Raw genomic sequence first — 18,177 nt, 5'->3', positions numbered from 1 at the left:
CAGAGTGTGAAAATCCTAGCAGCAAGGTGCTGAGATACTTAAACCACCCTGTCCGGCACGGACAACCCACGGTCAGAGTCACTTAGATCACATTTCTTCCCCGTTCCTACGTTTGGTCCGAACCTCTTGACCTTGTCTGCATGCTTTCATGCACTGAGCTGCTGCCACACGATTGACTGATTAGATATTTGCATCAATGAGCAGGCGTAGAGGTGTACCTAATAAAGTGGCCACCGCATCTACATTGCCCTCCCAATCCCTTCAGCATGGCTGGCAGACCCAATTCCAACCAGCACCGAGTTCTATAAAGCTTGTCTCGCAGAGTGTTCCTACAGGTCACTTCATTTCACAGTGCATTGAGGTGGAACAAGGTCAAACAGTAGTAATGCAGAATGAAGTGTAACAGCTACTGAGGAAGTGCAGTGCAGTTAGCATTAACAGTGGTTCAGTGCCTGTGATCAGTGACCGGGACTCAATTCTGTCACTGTCTGAAGGAAGTCTGTATGGTATCCCCATGGTCATGTGGGACTCCCGTCCAGGTGTATGGGTCAGTCAGTTAATTGGTCACATGGGCACAATTAGGTGGCGTGCAGGTTCATTGTGGCTGAACTGCACTGCCCCTCTAAAATTAACAAAAATTAAAAGTGTGGAGCAGATAGGCCTCAAGGTAGATTATGAGGTCAAGGGTCTGCTTTATCATACTGGGGAACTGTTCAAAAAATTGTAGGGCGATGTTTGTTTACTTGTTTAGAGATAGGCCCTCCAAGCTGCACTGCCCAGCAGCCCCCAACAACTCCGATTTAACCCTGACCTAATCACCGGACCATTTGCAATGACCAAGCCGGGACTGTGAGAGGTAACCAGAGTACTTGGACAAAGCCCACGCACTCCACAGGCAGGACGTGTGGAAACTCCTTACAGAATGGCGGCAGAATTGAACGCTGAACTCCGGCGCCCCGGTCTGTAATAGTGTCTCACTAACCGCCGCGCAGCCAATTTACTGTTGTGCAATTATTCCAGATAAACGTCCTCAGCGATCCATGGGGCAAGTTCACTCTTCTTCTTAATTGTTCCCTACCACCAGGCTCTGCCCGCTCCGGCAGAGGGGAATCTCATGCAGCCTGCCCCGTCATACGAGCATAAGAAACAGGAGTAGGAGTCCGCCATCTGTCCTGTCCAGCCTACTCCATCATTCAATAAGATCATGGCTGATCTGACCATGGACACATCTCCGTCACTATACGATGCCACCTTTGGAATGGGCAGCAGATTCCAGGCAAGTCAATATGACTCGATACAAGTCAGGTTCACCTGCGGTGGAGAGTTTAAGAACGAGGCTCGAGTTACTCAGCTGTCTCGAATTTAAATGAATGAATCTTGGATCAGGAGTGGAGAGAGATAGAAAGGAAAATAGGAGAGGGAGTGCAGTGATCAGAAGTCTGAGAATTTGACGTCCATGCCACCACGCTGGAGAACATGAGGTGCAAATTACACTTACCCACGACCTGGTAGTGGAGGAGGGCGTAGTCAGACATGTCACTGCAGGAAGTGGAATCGAAATGGGTGGCCACCAGGAGGTGCTGGCATGGCAGAGGAAATGAATGTACTCTGTGAAGCAGTCCCCCTAATCAGTGTCCAGTCTCACCGACGTAGAGGCAGCCACACCGGGGGCACTAATGCAATAAGGATTCACGTGTGAAGGAATGCCTCACCTGACAGGGCTGTTTAGGCCACTGGATAGTGATGAGGGAGGAGGTCAAGAGGCAGCTACAATACTTTGCAGATGGGGGCGAGTACCTGGGGATTTGGGGGGGGGGTGTCGGTGGAGAAGAGTGACAGAGTCACAGAAGGAATGATCCCTGCTGGGGGGGGAGGGGGGGAGGAAGATATGCATCTCTCCATTTGCCCATCATCCATCCACTCCCCCCACTGATTCCCCTCCCTCCATTTATTCCATGTGCCACCATCCTCTCTAATCAAATTCCATCAACTTTAGTCCTTTGCCACTTCCAGTTATCTCCTCCTGGTTTTTGACATCATTCCTCCTCTCATTGGCCCCTCACCTCCCTCACCCAGAGATACCTATTACCTGTTGGCTCTTGCTCAATACCCCCTCCCTCTCCACCTATTTGTACTGGATATCTCCCTTCTTTCTTTCCAGTCCAGGTGAATTCCATAAGACCATGGCAGATATAGGCCATTTGGCCCATCACATCTGCTCTGCCATTTCATCATAGCTGATCCAATTTTATTCTCAGCCCCAGTCTCCTGCCTTCTCTCCGTATCCCCTCATGCCCTGACCAATCAAGAATCTATCAACTTCTGCCTTAAATATACATAAAGACTCGGCCTCTACAGCTGCCTGTGGCAAAGAATTCCACAGATTTTCCACTCTCTGGCTAAAGAAATCCCTCCTCACTCTAAAAGGATGCCCCTCTATTCTGAGGCTGTGTCCTCTGGTCTTAGACTTCCCCCACCATAGGAAGAATCCTCTCCACATCCACTCTATCAAGGCCTTTCACCATTCAATAGATTTCAATGAGGTCATCCCTCATTCTTTCGAACTCCAGTGAATACAGGAATTCAAATGCCATCAAATGCTCTTCATATGACTGGAAGAGTTCAATCCTGGAATCATTTTCACCTCCTTTGAACTTTCTCCAGTTTCAGCATATCCTTTCCAAGATAAAGGACCCAAAGCTGCTCACAATGCTCCAAGACTCTCAATCTGAAACATCAACTGTGCATTTCCCTCCTTAAATGCTGCCCGACCTGCTGATTTCCTCAAGTGTGTTGCTCCAGATTCCAGCAGTGTCTTGTGTCTCAAGATGAAGGGTCAGCAGCCCAGGACTGAGATAGGAAGAAATCCTTTCTCACCTAGAAGTTGGTTGGAGAAACTGGAATTCCAAGAGGACTGTGAAGACTTACTGAAGACGGAGATCAATAGACTTATGGCTCTAAAGGGAATACGGGGCTGCTACACAAATGTGGAACTGAGGTAAAAGGTCATCCTTTCTCTTGCTGAACATGACCGGAAGCTTCTTCACTCAGAGGGCAGTGAGAGCGTGGAACGAGCGGCCAGTGAAAGTGGTAGAAGCGATGTTGATTTCAACATTTAAGAGAAGCAGTTTAGGTAGATGGGTGGTAGGGGAATGGACGGCCATGGTCCTGATGCAAGTCGATGTGATTAAGCAGTTGAAATGGTTTTGCACAGACTAGATGGACCGAAGGGCCAGTTTCTGTGCCATGGTTTTCTATGACTCTATGAACTCCTTTTCTTCAACACTAACAATTCTGCTTCCACTTAATTTAGCTCATCATTTCAGTTTTAAACATTAGCACAACGCCTCTAACACATGATACTTTTATTTGTCGCTGGTTTTTTTGTTCCCTCATTTCACAGTGAAGCTGTATTCAAGATTCAAGATTGTTTATTGTCATTCTGCAGCACATGAGTGTAAAGGAGAAGGAAATGATTGTTACTCTGGATCCAATGCAGCATAAAAAAAACAACATACAAGTAACTGTTGAGTGTGCCCCTATATGGACAAGATTGCACATAAGGGTGCAGGTGTATCTGAACTTAAGATGACTGACAGAAAATGATAAGGTGACAAAATATCTCTTGACTCTTCTAAGTAGCAGCAGATTGCATCCTCTTCGGAGTTTCAGTCTGCTTTTCACAACATGGGCCCAGGCACCGATAAGGCAGGTTCTCAACAATGTGTCACCATTTATATAGGTTAGATTTTACACAACATACTTCTAGTAATAAACCTTAACCTTTTATTAACCTGTTTTAACATACCCACCCTACATTAAGAACATGTTGACTTAAAACACTTTAAACCCCTGTGCTTCTTTCCCCAGCATTGAGCTAATTAGCATTATGTAGAAATCCAAATCGTTGATGTACTTGAGTCCGGATGGTGCTCAGAGCAGTAACCCATGCTTACTAGTACTGAAAATTTCTTTTCTGCTTTCTTTACTAAAGAACAATAGTTTCTTATTAATTTGCTGCAAGAATCTCCTATGTTGTAGTTTGTCAAAGACTTTCCTCAGGCTCATTCACTGAATTTCCTAATTACCTTGTCCTTTAACAAATAACGTTCATCAAAAGTAATTGGCTCTTTTGAAATCCACACAATCTACTTCTTACTCATGCACCTTTCAAAATTGGTGCAATTTTCTGTCTTATTTAATGACTATAAGTTTCCCCTAACACAATTACTGAGAAAACTAGCTTGCAATTATTCAGTTTAGTTATGTCCTCATTTTTGAAAATGAGTGTTACCTTGTCTCAACTCCAATTGTCTGACATGCATTTGCTCTTAATAGTACAACCTCTGGGCTCCACTAATTGGAACTGTATGATTCTAATCTCTTACGAAAAGTACCTTAATGCTAAATTCTGATTTCTTGTCTTGCAGCTTCACTGGAAGGTGGTGAATTGTGAACAGTATTTTGAACTGCTAAAGAATACTGGTCAGTGCAAATTGTTCAAGACATGCATCAATCTGGGGAGCTGCTGATAGTGTAAATCCTGGGACCTCATTCCATTTTTCCTGAAATATTTACTTCATTTGGCTCCGTTCATCCAAAATGCTCTTTCTGTCCATTGTAAACACCTCCTTCTCCCACTCCACCTCTTTCATCCACTTCAAAATTTTACCCCTCATCAAATGTTTGAAGTGTGAAACAGAGAATAAGTTCTCCAAAGTCCCTGAAAACATGCCATCCAGTTTTATTTTCTTTCTGTTTGTGGTTTTCCATTCCCAGCATAAAGACCTGGTCAAACAAGTCCTTTTAAGTTTAGTTTCAGAGATCTGCCTTTTGCTTAATTGTATGTTCTCACATGTTGTTATTGAGTAGTAACCTTACCTTTGTTTTCTTCTCAATTATAGATGCTGGTAGATTTTCATAATGGAAATGTGTTCCATAAAACCGTGGTGATTGCCAGGTTTTCATCAGCTGAAATAAACAACCAAAGAGAGAGAATAACACATGAAGGGCATTTGGATGTGAAAGAAAGTCAGATTCAAGATTGTCTAATGGCATTTGCAGTACACAAGTCTAGAGGAGAACTAAGTAATTGTTACTTTGGATCTGATGCAGCACAAATAAAAACTCTACCAAAAAAAAACATAATAATTAAAGATACACAATAAATATAAATACATAAGATAGCTAACATACACAGATTTATTATATGTCCATAAAGTGATACTAGGTGCAGAGGTGGCTGTGCATAGTGTGACTCTGACAGACACTATAAAGTAGTGGTGGTGGTGATCCACCTTACCGCGTGGGGAAAGTATCTGTTTTTGAGGTTTGGTGGTGGCGGGGTATGGAGGGGTGAATTAGTGGGAGAACGTGTTGATCCACCTTACCGCGTGGGGAAAGTATCTGTTTTTGAGGTTTGGTGGTGGTGGATGCTGCATAACCTCCTCCCTGATGGGAGTGGGACAAACAGGGTGGGTGGGATCCTTCGTGATGTTACTGGCCCTTTCCCAACATCTTTCTGTAGGTATGTCCTTGATGGTGGTTAGGCTGGTGCCGGTGATGTGTTGGGCAGTTTTGACTGCCCATCGTAGAGACTCCCTGGCTGCTGCAGTGCAGTTTCCGCACCACGCAGTGATACAGCATGCCACCCTTTATAACATTTCACCCTCTGCAGAGTACATCAACACAAAGCATTCTTCTTTCATGGGCCACCTAATTCTTAAAGAAAACATTGTAAATAAGGCCAGCCCAAAGAGCAAAATGTAAATCCTACAGAAGCTCTAATAACTTCTTTCCAACAAGCAATGCTTGGACCACTCTACCATTGTGATTACTGGGACATCCGAGGAACATTGGGACATTGTGATTACTGGGACATCCGAGGAACATTGGGACACTGTGATTACTGGGACATCCGAGGAACATTGGGACATTGGGACATCTGAGGAACATTGGGACATTGTGATTACTGGGACATCCGAGGAACATTGGGACATTGTGATTACTGGGACATCCGAGGAACATTGGGACATTGGGATATTGTGATTACTGGGACATCCGAGGAACATTGGGACATTGTGATTACTGGGACATCCGAGGAACATTGGGACATTGTGATTACTGGGACATCCGAGGAACATTGGGACATTGAGACATCCGAGGAACATTGGGACATTGTGATTACTGGGACATCCGAGGAACATTGGGACATTGGGACATCCGAGGAACATTGGGACATTGGGAGATCCGAGGAACATTGGGACATTGTGATTACTAGGACATCCGAGGAACATTGGGACATTGGGACATCCGAGGAACATTGGGACATTGTGATTACTGGGACATCCGAGGAACATTGGGACATTGGGACATCCGAGGAAGCTATGCTGCATTTTGAGAAAGGTCAGAAGGAGCTCGACATCAGAAGTGACCTTGGCAAAGCATACAAGATATGCAGTTGCACACAGAAGATAAATGCAGAAGATCTCAGTTTCAAATTGGACAGCAACACTAGCGGACACATACACACTCAGAAATAAGCACAGGGGATATTATGACAAGCGTGTTATCCTGACAAACTGTCCAAGGCAAGCCTTTAGAGATAAAAACTAAATATCACACAGATGCAGCTAGACAAAGTAATTCTGTGCCGCAAGGGTTGGCTCTTCTTCACAAGCAGAGAAACTTCAGGAGGTCCAGGGGAAGCATTTAAAAGTTAACTATTCCTATAAAAATCACCAAATATAAATCCTGGGAAAGTTCAACATTTATTATATGCCCAAAAATCTTGCAATTTACTCTCAAAATATAATATAGAAGGTCCATACCTTCTATAAAATAAGAGGTTCTGAAATAATCCATTAATCAGTAACTTGTCACGCAAGGAAGATGGATTCAAGTCTTAATTATTAACTTGGTTATATAACTGCCCCTGTTTCCGTGGGGTCAAATACCTGTTGTTTAAGAGTATGATAGCAGCCAATAGGTTACAGGTGACATTAAGGGACCTTTGCCCTCATTACTAATACTTGCAAGTCATGTTACTGCCTCTAGATTATACACAGTTCAAAGAAATTGGAATTAATTTACGCGATAAGGGATGGAAGTGATTATCTGTTCTCAACAGCTTGGAATAGTACACCTCAAAAGGACATAGATGCCCAAGTAACAAATAGTCAACGTATTAAAAATCTTTATTTTTTTAATATATCTTGTATTTTGAAAATATCTGCACAATTTCATAGAGCACGCCACAGCCAATGAGGTGTTGTTAGTGTTGTAATGTAGGATATTCACATAGGTAGGGGAGTACTCGAGATAAGCAGGACATCCTACTTAAATAAATCCAAGAAACACTTCTGATGCCCTTTGGAGTTGGTTATTTAGACTCAACGTCGTGCGCAGATTAAGCCCAAATCCAGATTTCCACGAATCACAGCACAAAGGAAAATGTCAAACTCAATTTGAAGGATGTGAACGGCAGATTAGTTTTCTTTGCAAAATCAAAATGTACAGTAAAATACATTGTTTGTGTCAACAGCTAGAGTCCAACCAAGTACTGGGGGCAGCCCAGACATGTCTGGCACCAGCATAGCATGGCCACAATTTACTAACCCTAACGCTTTGGAATGTGGGAGGAAACTGGAGCACCCGGAGGAAACACGCCTGGTTGAGAACAGGAATTGATCCCAGCACCAAGGAAAAGTCACAGAGAAGCCTGACCCATCCTTTGCCAAAACACTTAAAAAAAAAACCAAATCCTCATCACCAACTCTGAATGCAAATGCTCTGTAAATTATGCAAATTTGCAATCATAGATTAATTTTAAAGAAATCTTAAAGAAATGAGATGCATTCCTAAAGTGCAACAGTCACAGTTATAACACCCCGAGATCCGCGATGTTATATTGCTTTGTGAAGGCAATATCCTAGAGTTTCTGTTTGAGGCAAGGATTAGTAGTAACCTTTTTCACCAATGCACTAATTGTTTTCAGCTGATAGATATACACACACACAAAATGTTGCAGGAATTCAGCAGGTCAGGCAGGATCTATGGAAATTAATAAACAGTGGATGTTTTGGGCCAAAACCCTTCTTCAGGACTAAGGAGGAAGGGGGAAGATGCCAGAATAAAAAGGTGGGGGGAGGGGAGAGAGAGGCTAGCTGGAAGGTGATAGGTGAAGCCAGGTGAGTGGGAAAGGTCAAGCGCTGGAGAAGAAAGAATTGGATAGGAGAGGAGAGTGGACCGTAGGAGAAAGGGAAGGAGGAGGGAACCCGGGGGAAGTAACAGACGGTGAGAAGAGGTAAAAGGTGAGAGTGGGGATTAGAAGTAGTGGGAGTGGGGTGGAGTTTGCTTACCGGAAAGGGAAACTGATATTTATGGCATCAGGTTGGAGGGTATCCAGATGGAATATAAGGTGTTGCTTCTCATTTTGAGAAGAAATCAGAGGTATCAGGGATTTAATAGGGTATGAGTGGCCTAGCAGCATAATGCTTTACTGTGCCAGTGACTGAAACTGTAATTTCCCGCCAGTTTTTAAGGAGTTTATATGCTTTCTCCGTGACCCCATGGGTTTCCTCCCACATTCCAAAGACACATGGGTTAGGGTTAGTGAGTTAGAATAGAACATAATCGAACTTGCTCAAGACAACGAGATTGCGGTGTTACTCCAGAACATGCAAAACAAATATTTACAATTCCTGTGGTATGGCGTAATTATTTTAAAAAAATCTCACATTTACATGCAGCAAGTGACTTTGACAGTCCGTAACACCCAACGGCCATTGGCAAGCCGGGTGTAGCATTATTCAGCTGCACATCAGCCCTTGGGAAGAACCTGTTTTTCAGTCCTACTGTCTCGGCTAAGGTGTTTCTGAATCTCCTACCAGATGTCAGGAGGTTGAACAGACCGTGTCCGGGATGAGACGGGTCTTCAATGATATCACGAGCGCGCCATAGACATCGAGAGTTGCAGATTGTCTCCAGGTCTGGTGGCTGAGTCCCAGTGATGTGCTGAGCCATCCTAATCACCCATTGGTGTGCTATGCTATGTGGCTGCTGGAAGCATGGCGCCACTCGTGGGCTGCCCCCAACACATTCTCAGACGGCGTGGGTCATTGACACAAACAATGCATTCCACTCTATGTTTCAATACACATGCGACAAATAAAGCTAATCTCTCTTTAATGTGCAATGGTGAACTGCTCCCGAAGCAGGAGAGGACATGGTAGGTAACGTGTAGCTCGGAACACAGGGTATGTGACTATCACACACACACACCAAACACCACCTGGCAAATATGGTTTCTCAGCTGATGCTCATCCAGTCCAGACTCCCCATGGGAAGGTTGTCCTCTATGACCTGAGCAATGAGGCAGAGCAGCTAAACCTGTACTCTGACAATCCCCACAAGACATTTTAAAAAGGTTTCACTGAATTCATGGCACAAAGCTGATTTGCCAGATCTACCCTGCCTGCTTGTTCTTACCTACGCTCTCCCCAGAGCAGTCCTGCATGATGGATGCTGAACCCATGACCTCCAATACCCTGAAGAAAAGGACTCGTGAACCTACCTGGTGTTTATCAGCGTTTGCAAATTCCAGTATCACGATGTCGGGTCTACTTTCGTTCCCTTCGTCAGGTTTATTCTGCACGGCAGAGGCGATACCACGAAAGAGCTGATGTACCCAATTAAATCCTGCAGCACACAGTTTCAGGTAAATGATTATAGAACCAGTTACGTGTAATAGTGCAACTGGATCCCAGGTACAGGAACAAATGTTCTGCCCTGATGCAATTCTGAAAACACACACACACACACGTTCTGTGTCAAAAGTCTCAAGCACGTGTAAATCAAGTCAATATTTGGCGAGATCACCCTTTGCCTTTAAAACTGCATTGATTCTCTGACGTGCACTGTCATGCAGTTTTATAAGAAAATCGGCTAGTAGGTTGTTCCAAGCATCTGAGAACTTCCTACAGTTCTTCTGCAGACTTTGGCTATCTCCCTTGTTTCTGTCTCTCCAAGTAATATCAGCAGCTTTGATGATGTTGCGATCAGGGCTCTGTGGAGGCTATATCATCTGAAACCATATAAAAATCTCGGTGCCCAAGATACTAGCACAGAACTGCACATATATGAACACGTATATACACAGACAGATACAAATGCGCACACACACACACAAGAACACAACACATACATACAGTATGTGAACACATACACTCACAAGCACAGATGTACACTGACAGTAAATGAAACGAGTTGCTTTTCTGGTAACTTTAGCTCCTGGTGTATGTTCATTCCCACCTTCCTTGGAGAACAGAAACACTCAATATTATATTGCACTCCAATGGATCGGTCTGGCTCTCCCTACTTTTTGCACTTCACCTTCTAGAACCTGCAACCTTACCCCAGTCCAGCCCACTTGCCCCCCTACGCTAACTTACCCAAACCCATTCCAGAATCCTGAAATAAAACACAGAATATAGATTATTACAGCACTGAAACAGGCCTTTCAATCCACAATATCTCTGCCAACCATGATGCCCACTTATAGTGCACATCTGCCTGAACGTGTTTGGATTTATATTTGGAATAAGCGGGTGGGGGGGGCAAGTTCAGTTAGAACAATGAAGTACAGAATAAGTAATATTTATTTATCTATCTATCAAGAGACAACACAGAATAGGCTCTTCTGGCTCTTCGAGCTGCACCACCCAGCAACCCCCGATTTAACCCTAGTCTAATCACGGGACAATTTACAATGACCAATTAATCTAGCAACCGGTATGTCTTCGGACTGTGGGAGGAAACTAAAGTGGTCACGGAGAGAATGTACAAATTTCTTTCAGACAGTGGCAGGAATTGAACCCTGGTCACTGGTAATGTAAAGTGTTGTGTTAACCACTATGCTACTGTGCTGATTATGTACTCTACGGGCAAATTACCAACCCTTCGCCTCCAGGCATCCAGCAATCCTGCAGGTGAAATGTACTGTGCAGAAAGGATGTATCCCTTTCTGAGGACAGATGAACCGAGGGTTATGGTCATCGAATATGGGTTGGGACTGAGATGTGGAGAAACTTCTTCACTCAGGGGTTCAAGAATCACTGGAATTCTTCAGCTGGATCTACAGCTGAATTCATTCCAAGCAGAGATCAGTGGGTTTCTGGATATTATGTGAATCTCAGGGAGACGTCAAGAAAAGGGAGTGGATATAGACCAGCCATGACATTGATGAATGGTGCAGCACACCCAAAGACCCAGAAGGGTGCCCCACATTCCTAATTCTGTGAGCTGCCACACGTATATTTACAAGGAGCGTTGCTGCAAGAAAACAGCATCCATCATCAAAGACCTCCACGATTCATGTCCTCTTCTCACTTCTACCAAAGGGCAGGAGGTACAGGTGCCTTGGGCCCCTCACCACCAGGTTCAGGAACAGTTATTACCCTACAAATTTCAGGCTCCTGAACCAGCATGGATATCTACATTCACCACAACACTGGACTAATTCTACGACCTACAGGCTCACTCTCAAGGACTCTTTACAATTCATGTTCTCAGTATTACTTTTATTTTGCACTGTTTGTCTTCTTTTATATGTTGTCTTTTTTAAGATTTTGACTGCTTATGTATAGTTTTTGTAAATTCTATTTTATTTTCAGTAAATGCCAGTAAATGCCTGCAAGAAAATGACTCTCCAGGTAGTATATGGCAAAATATACGTACATTCTTTGATGATAAATTTTCTTTGAAACATAGGAAACCTACAGCACCATACAGGCCAGGCAGCATCTATAGGGAGAAGCGCTGTTGACGAAGGGTCTCGGCCCGAAACGTCGACAGCGCTTCTCCCTGTAGATGCTGCCTGGCCTGCGGCGTTCCACCAGCATTTTGTGTGTGTTGCTTGAATTTCCAGCATCTGCAGATTTCCTCGTGTGAGCACCATACAGGCCCTTCAGCCCATGATGCCATGCTGAACATGTACTTACTTCGGAAATTGCAAACAACATCTGCACCATCAGTCCTGTCCACGAGCTCTCAGCCTATCTTCACCAGTGGTGTCACGATTCACTCCCCCATTACAGCCGCTCGCTGAGATCAGAGAGGGACGGATTGGGAAAAGCCTGCACACCTCAGGCTAGGGAAGGGGTTGACCATGCCAGATCCCAGCTTGTGGTTTTTTTTTTAAACCAATAACGTAAATTGCAGGGCTCTCCTTGGGAAGTCGAAGCTGAGGAAGGCAGACTCTGATTGGGTCAAAGGGTGTGGAAGCCAGGTAGAGGAAGAACATTCAATACCAAGTTGTCTTGCTCAAGGAAACCGAGATACAACTGTTTAGAAATTATGTATTTGGCGCATCACAATTTCAAATATGCTTTAGCACTGGAATACCAGGATATTGTAATGCTGGAAACACTCAGCAGGTCAGAGAAATAGAGTTACTATTTCAGCCAGAGACTTAGGGGTTTTAACCTGACACATTAATTCTGTTAACACACACAAAATGCTGGTGGAACACAGCAGGCCAGGCAGCATCTATAGGAGAAACACTGTCGACGTTTCGGGCCAAGACCCTTTGTCAGGACTAACTGAAGGGAAAGATACTAAGAGATTTGAAAGTAGTGGGGGGGAAGGGGAAATACGAAATGATAGGAGAAGACCGGAGGGGGTGGGATGAAGCTAAGAGCTAGAAAGGTGATTGGCGAAAGTGATACAGAGCTGGAGAAGGGAAAGGATCATGGCACGGGAGGCCTCAGGAGAAAGAAAGGGGGAGGGGGGAGCACCAGAGGGAGATGGAGAACAGGCAGAGTAATGGGCAGAAAGAGAGAAAAAAAACCAAACAATTAAATATGTCAGGGAAGGGGTAAGAAGGGGAGGAGGGGCATTAACGGAAGTTAGAGAAGTCAATGTTCATGCCATCAGGTTGGAGGCTACCCAGCCGGTATACAAGGTGTTGTTCCTCCAACCTGAGTGTGGCTTCATCTTGATAGTAGAGGAGGCCATGGATAGACATATCAGAATGGGAATGGGACGTGGAATTAAAACATTAATTCTGTTTCTCTCCCCACAGTTGCTGCCTTACCTGCTGAGTAGTGTTTCCAGCATTTTCTGGCTTTATTTCAGGTTTCTAGCACCTAGATTTTCTAAGATCAACCAGGTATTGGTACTGCAGCAATTGTAAACATTAAATTAAAAGACAGAGACAGAGTTGAGCAACAGCAAAAAAAAATTAACAGCCATGCAAAATGAAACCATCCAAAATATCTAAAAATAACAAAACTTTTGGAAGAATTCAGCAGGTCATACAACGTCTGTTTCAGATTGACACCCTTCAATCAGGGGTTGGGGACCTGGGAACCACGGACCCCTGGGTTAATGGTAGAAGTCCATGACATAAATAAAAGCTGGGAACCCCTGCTTCAACTGGACGCTGATAGAAGGGATCCAGCTAAAAGGTCTGGGCCAGATACGTTGACTGTCCATCTCTCTCCGCAGATCATAAGCGCAAGAAATTCTGCAGATGCTGGAAATCCAAGTAACACGCACAAAATGCTGGAGGAATTCACAGGTCAGGCAGCATCTGCGGAGGGGACCTGATGAAGAGGGTCTCAGCCTGAAGAGTCGGCTGTTTACACTTTTCCATTGATGCTGCCTGGCTTGCCGAGTTTCTCCAGCATTTTGTTTGTGCCCACCCGTAGAGCTGCCAGACCACCCCCCCCCGTCGAGTTCCCTCACAGTATGATATTCTGCTCCAACAGGAGTCTGAAGTCCACTGTACAGAAACACTTATTAACAAACCAGAGCAAACCTGCAGATGCTGGAAATAAGCAACACATAAAACGCTGGAGGAACTCAGCACGCCAGGCAGCATCTATGGAAAAGAGTACAGCTGGCGTTTCGGGCCGAGACCCTTCATCAGGACTGGAGAAAAAAAAATGAGGAGTTAAAAGGTGGAGGAGGGGAGGGAGAAATACAAGGTGATAGGTGAAAACAGGAGGGGGCAGGGTTGAAAATTAAGAACATAAGAAATAGGAGCGGGAACATAGAATATGTACACAATGCTGGAAGAACTCAGCAGGTCAGGCAGCATCCGTGAGAAAAGAGTAGCCAACGTTTCGGGCCGAGACCCTTCATCAGGAATGCAGGAATATGTTGTCTGGCCTTTTGAACCTGCTCCCTGTTCAATAAGGTCATGGCTGATCTGGCCATGGACTCATCTCCACCTACCTGCCTTGTCCCTATAACTCATAATACTGCCACTATTCAAAATCCATCCAACCTTGCTCTAAATATATTTACTGAGGTGGCCTCCACTGCTTCAATTCCTCCTCATCTCCGTCCTAAATCTACTCCCCCGAATCTTGAGGCTATGCCCCCTCCTGCCAATAAACCCGTCGCTATTCATTTTCTCCCATTATTTATTTTGGTAAGTTCATGCCTTTTCACCGACTTGCTGTCCCAAAACATTAACTTTCAGGTCATCCAAGTCAGTGAAGATACATAGCCGATTCGGACTTTCCAAAAGAGTTCTGCTGCGGACCAGAAACACAGGCGCATTGCTGTTGACAGTAACTAACTTAAGTTGAAACTGAGTTCAGCTATAGCTACTTCTCACCGCATTTGGGATAGGAAACGATGCACATATCTTCAGGACGAGCTTCGAACTTCGGGAACTGCTCCAGGTTGTGCTCGGTGCACAGCACGGTGGGGTAGAGCAGCCCGTTGTGACGGTGTAGCATCTCCTCCGGCTTCAACTCGCTTGCCCTCTTCATCAAGTCGTGAAACCTGCCCTCGGGGGTTTTGGGTTGACCCGCCGCAGCGGTCTCTGCCGCCTGCTCGCTCGCCATTTCCACACCCTGACACGAACCGGCGAGCGGGCTCTTTATAGCCGGCCGGCGAGAGGGGAGGGCAGTACAGCCGCACGCTAGTTCCTGCCCACAGGCGTTGCAACAGCAAATTCCCGCTCCATCCGACTGTCTCCGGCTCGGTTTCCCAATCCGAATATCTGACGTGTCAGCCGCGCCTCAACATCGAGGGTTTCCGTTCCTTTCCAAATCCCTGATCATCAAAAGCAGACCTTGACGTTACCGTGAACAACCGAGCGAAAGAGTTGTCGAGCTATCGAGAAGCTAGAGGTTCATAAGACCATAAGAGATAGGAACAGAAATAGGCTATTCAGCCCATCGAGTCTGCTCTGCCATTCCATCATGGATGATCCCGGATCCCACTCCACCCCATACACCTGCCTTCTCGCCAAATCCTTTTTTTTTAAAAAAAATTTTTATTAGTTTTTCAAAACATTTTACAAAATTAAAAACCCCAAATCCCAATGAGGAGCATTAATACAGAGCAAGGTTAAGCATACAATAACAATATGCTACACAGGAAGAGAATTTAACAGAAAAGCACCTAAATTAAAGACAAGTGAGCTTAGTGTCCTCCCCAAACCCCACAACACAAGAAAAAAACAACAACAACTCCAGACCCAACCACCACACAGTATAAAGAGTATAAGTCCGGACAGTCAAACTCCCAGACTGTAAATACACTTAGCAACAGAGGATAATAATGCCTACTACCAGGAAAAAAAAAAGAAAAAAAAACCCTAGTCAAGAGAAAGGTTATGAAAGTACTCGATAAAAGGCCCCCAGATCTTATGGAACTTTAAATCCGAATTGAGAACTGAATAATGAATTTTTTCGAGGTCCAAGCAGGCCATAATGTCATTAAGCCATTGTGCATGAGTGGGCGGGGCAACATCTCTCCATCTAAGGAGGATCAAGCGTCTCGCCAGGAGAGAGGCAAAGGATAGTATTCGGCATTTGGTCGGACCCAGACATAAATCTGTCTCACTCCAAAAACCGAACAGAGCAATTAAGGGGTTAGGTTCTAGGTGCTGATTCAGAATACCCGATAATGTAGTGAAGACATCTTTCCAGAATTTCTCCAAACTAGGACAGAGCCAGTACATATGGATGAGAGAGGCCACGCCCCTCTTGCATTTATCACAAAGCGGACTAATGCCAGGGTAGAATCGAGATAGTTTAGATTTAGACATATGGGCTCTATGAACAATCTTAAACTGTAAGAGACAATGGCGAGCACAAAGAGAGGTTGAGTTAACCGATTTGAGAACTGAGTCCCAGCTCTCCTCAGATAAGGAGATATTTAAATCCTGCTCCCAGGCCATTTTAATTTTATCCACAGGGGCTCGTCGTAAGGCTGCTTGTTTATCTTGGATAATTGAAATTAAACCTTTACCTAGTGGATTAATGGAGAGAAATAGGTCCATAGCATTTTTCGCAGGCATTTCAGGAAAGTTAGGAATTAAAGGAGCAGTAAAGTGTCGGATTTGGAGATATCTGAAAAAGTGAGCATTAGGCAGGTTGAACTTAACAGAGAGCTGTTGAAAAGAAGCGAAGCGGTTATCAATGAAGAGATCTTCAAAATGTCTAATGCCCTTCCTGTACCAAACATGGAATGCTGAATCGAACGTGGTAGGTAAAAAAAGGTGATTATGTGCGACAGGGCTAGAAATGGAAAACCCCTGGAAACCATAGCATTTCCTGAACTGAGCCCATATACGCAAAGTGTGTCTAACCAGAGGATTAGCTATTGATCTGGGCAGACTGCTAGGGAGTGCAGAGCCAAGAAGTGCAGATATAGATAATTCTTTAGTGGAGCTCAACTCCATTGCCACCCAGTTAGGGCACTCAGGTTGACCATGGAAGAAAGACCAGAAGGCAGCACAACGTATATTAGCTGCCCAGTAATATAAGCGAAAGTTAGGTAAAGCCATGCCACCCTCTTTTTTAGATTTTTGGAGGTGGATTTTATTAATTCTAGAGCGCTTATTCTGCCACAGATATGACAGAATAATAGAGTCTAAGGAATCAAAAAAAGATTTAGGAATAAAAATTGGGATAGATTGAAATAAGTATAAGAATTTGGGGAGAACATACATTTTGACAACATTGATATGACCTACCAAGGACATAGATAGAGGTGACCATTGTACCAGACTCTGTTTTGTAGCATATGAAAGATTGACAAAGTTTTCACGAAAGAGATCTTTAAACTTCCTTGTGACTGTAATTCCAAGATAAGTAAATTGATTATGGACTACTTTAAAAGGGAGATCTCGAAATATTAGTTCTTGTGCTTCTTTATTAATTGGGAAAAGTTCACTCTTATGTAAGTTGAGTTTATAGCCAGAGATCTGGCTAAACTGGTCAAGAAGTGAAAACATTAGAGGTAAGGATGTAGACGGATATGAGAGAAAGAGTAGTAAGTCATCAGCATAGAGAGAGACTTTATGTTCAACACCCCCTCTCCAAATCCCGGTCAGTTCAGGACATTTTCGAAATGCTATCGCCAGAGGTTCTATAGCCAAATCAAAGAGAAAGGGACTTAAGGGGCATCCCTGACGGGTGCCACGTTTGAGATTGAATACTTGGGATTTCTGAAAGTTAGTTAGAACAGAAGCAGTAGGACACAGGTACAGCAATTGGATCCAAGAGATGAAACTTCGGCCGAGGTCAAATTTTTCTAAGAGTGCAAAAAGGTAGTTCCACTCTATACGATCAAATGCTTTCTCCGCATCAAGGGAGATAACACATTCTGGAGTCCCAGTTGGAACTGAGTATAAAATATTAAATAGACGCCGAATGTTAAAAAAAGGGAGACGGTTTTTAATAAAGCCTGTTTGGTCATCAGAGATAATGGAGGGAATAATGGTTTCTAATCTATGAGCCAACACTTTAGCCAAGATCTTTACATCAACATTGAGCAGAGAGATCGGCCTGTACGAGGAACACTCTGTTGGGTCTTTGCCCTTTTTTAAAAGAAGAATAATAGATGCCTCATTGAAAGAGGGTGGCAATTTGCCGTAGTTAAACGAATCAGATAATACTGAAAGTAACTGAGGAGAATGATTTATAAAATTCCACAGGGAACCCATCAGGTCCAGGAGATTTCCCTGAGGACAGTGCAGAAATTGCAAAAGATATTTCTTCTAGTGATATAGGCGCATTAAGTTTGGCTTTGAAATCAGATGAAAGTGAGGGGATATTCAGATTCTGTAAAAATTGATCCACAGAGATATTGTCATTCAGGGATTCAGAGGAATAAAGCCGAGAATAAAAATTTTTAAATGCATCATTAATT

At 44.1% G+C, this 18,177-nt stretch overlaps 1 protein-coding gene across 1 annotated transcript in view; it reads right to left on the bottom strand.

Moving 5' to 3' along the window:
* The window catches only part of sult6b1 (sulfotransferase family, cytosolic, 6b, member 1), a 28,055-nt gene extending 13,042 nt beyond the window's left edge, over positions 1–15,013 (bottom strand). Inside the window, exons 1-3 of the mRNA XM_073050500.1 lie at positions 14,627–15,013; positions 9,575–9,699; positions 4,882–4,971 (exon numbers count right to left, since the gene is read on the bottom strand). Of these exons, the coding sequence (XP_072906601.1) occupies positions 4,882–4,971; positions 9,575–9,699; positions 14,627–14,858 (447 nt within the window). The 5' untranslated portion in view covers positions 14,859–15,013. The remainder of the gene's footprint in view (positions 1–4,881; positions 4,972–9,574; positions 9,700–14,626) is intronic.
* Positions 15,014–18,177: the final 3,164 nt, after the last annotated feature.

The sequence above is a fragment of the Hemitrygon akajei genome, chromosome 7 (genome assembly GCF_048418815.1).
Source record: "Hemitrygon akajei chromosome 7, sHemAka1.3, whole genome shotgun sequence".
In the NCBI taxonomy this organism is placed as follows: Eukaryota; Metazoa; Chordata; class Chondrichthyes; order Myliobatiformes; family Dasyatidae; genus Hemitrygon; species Hemitrygon akajei.
This window is presented reverse-complemented; position numbering and strand designations above follow the sequence as displayed.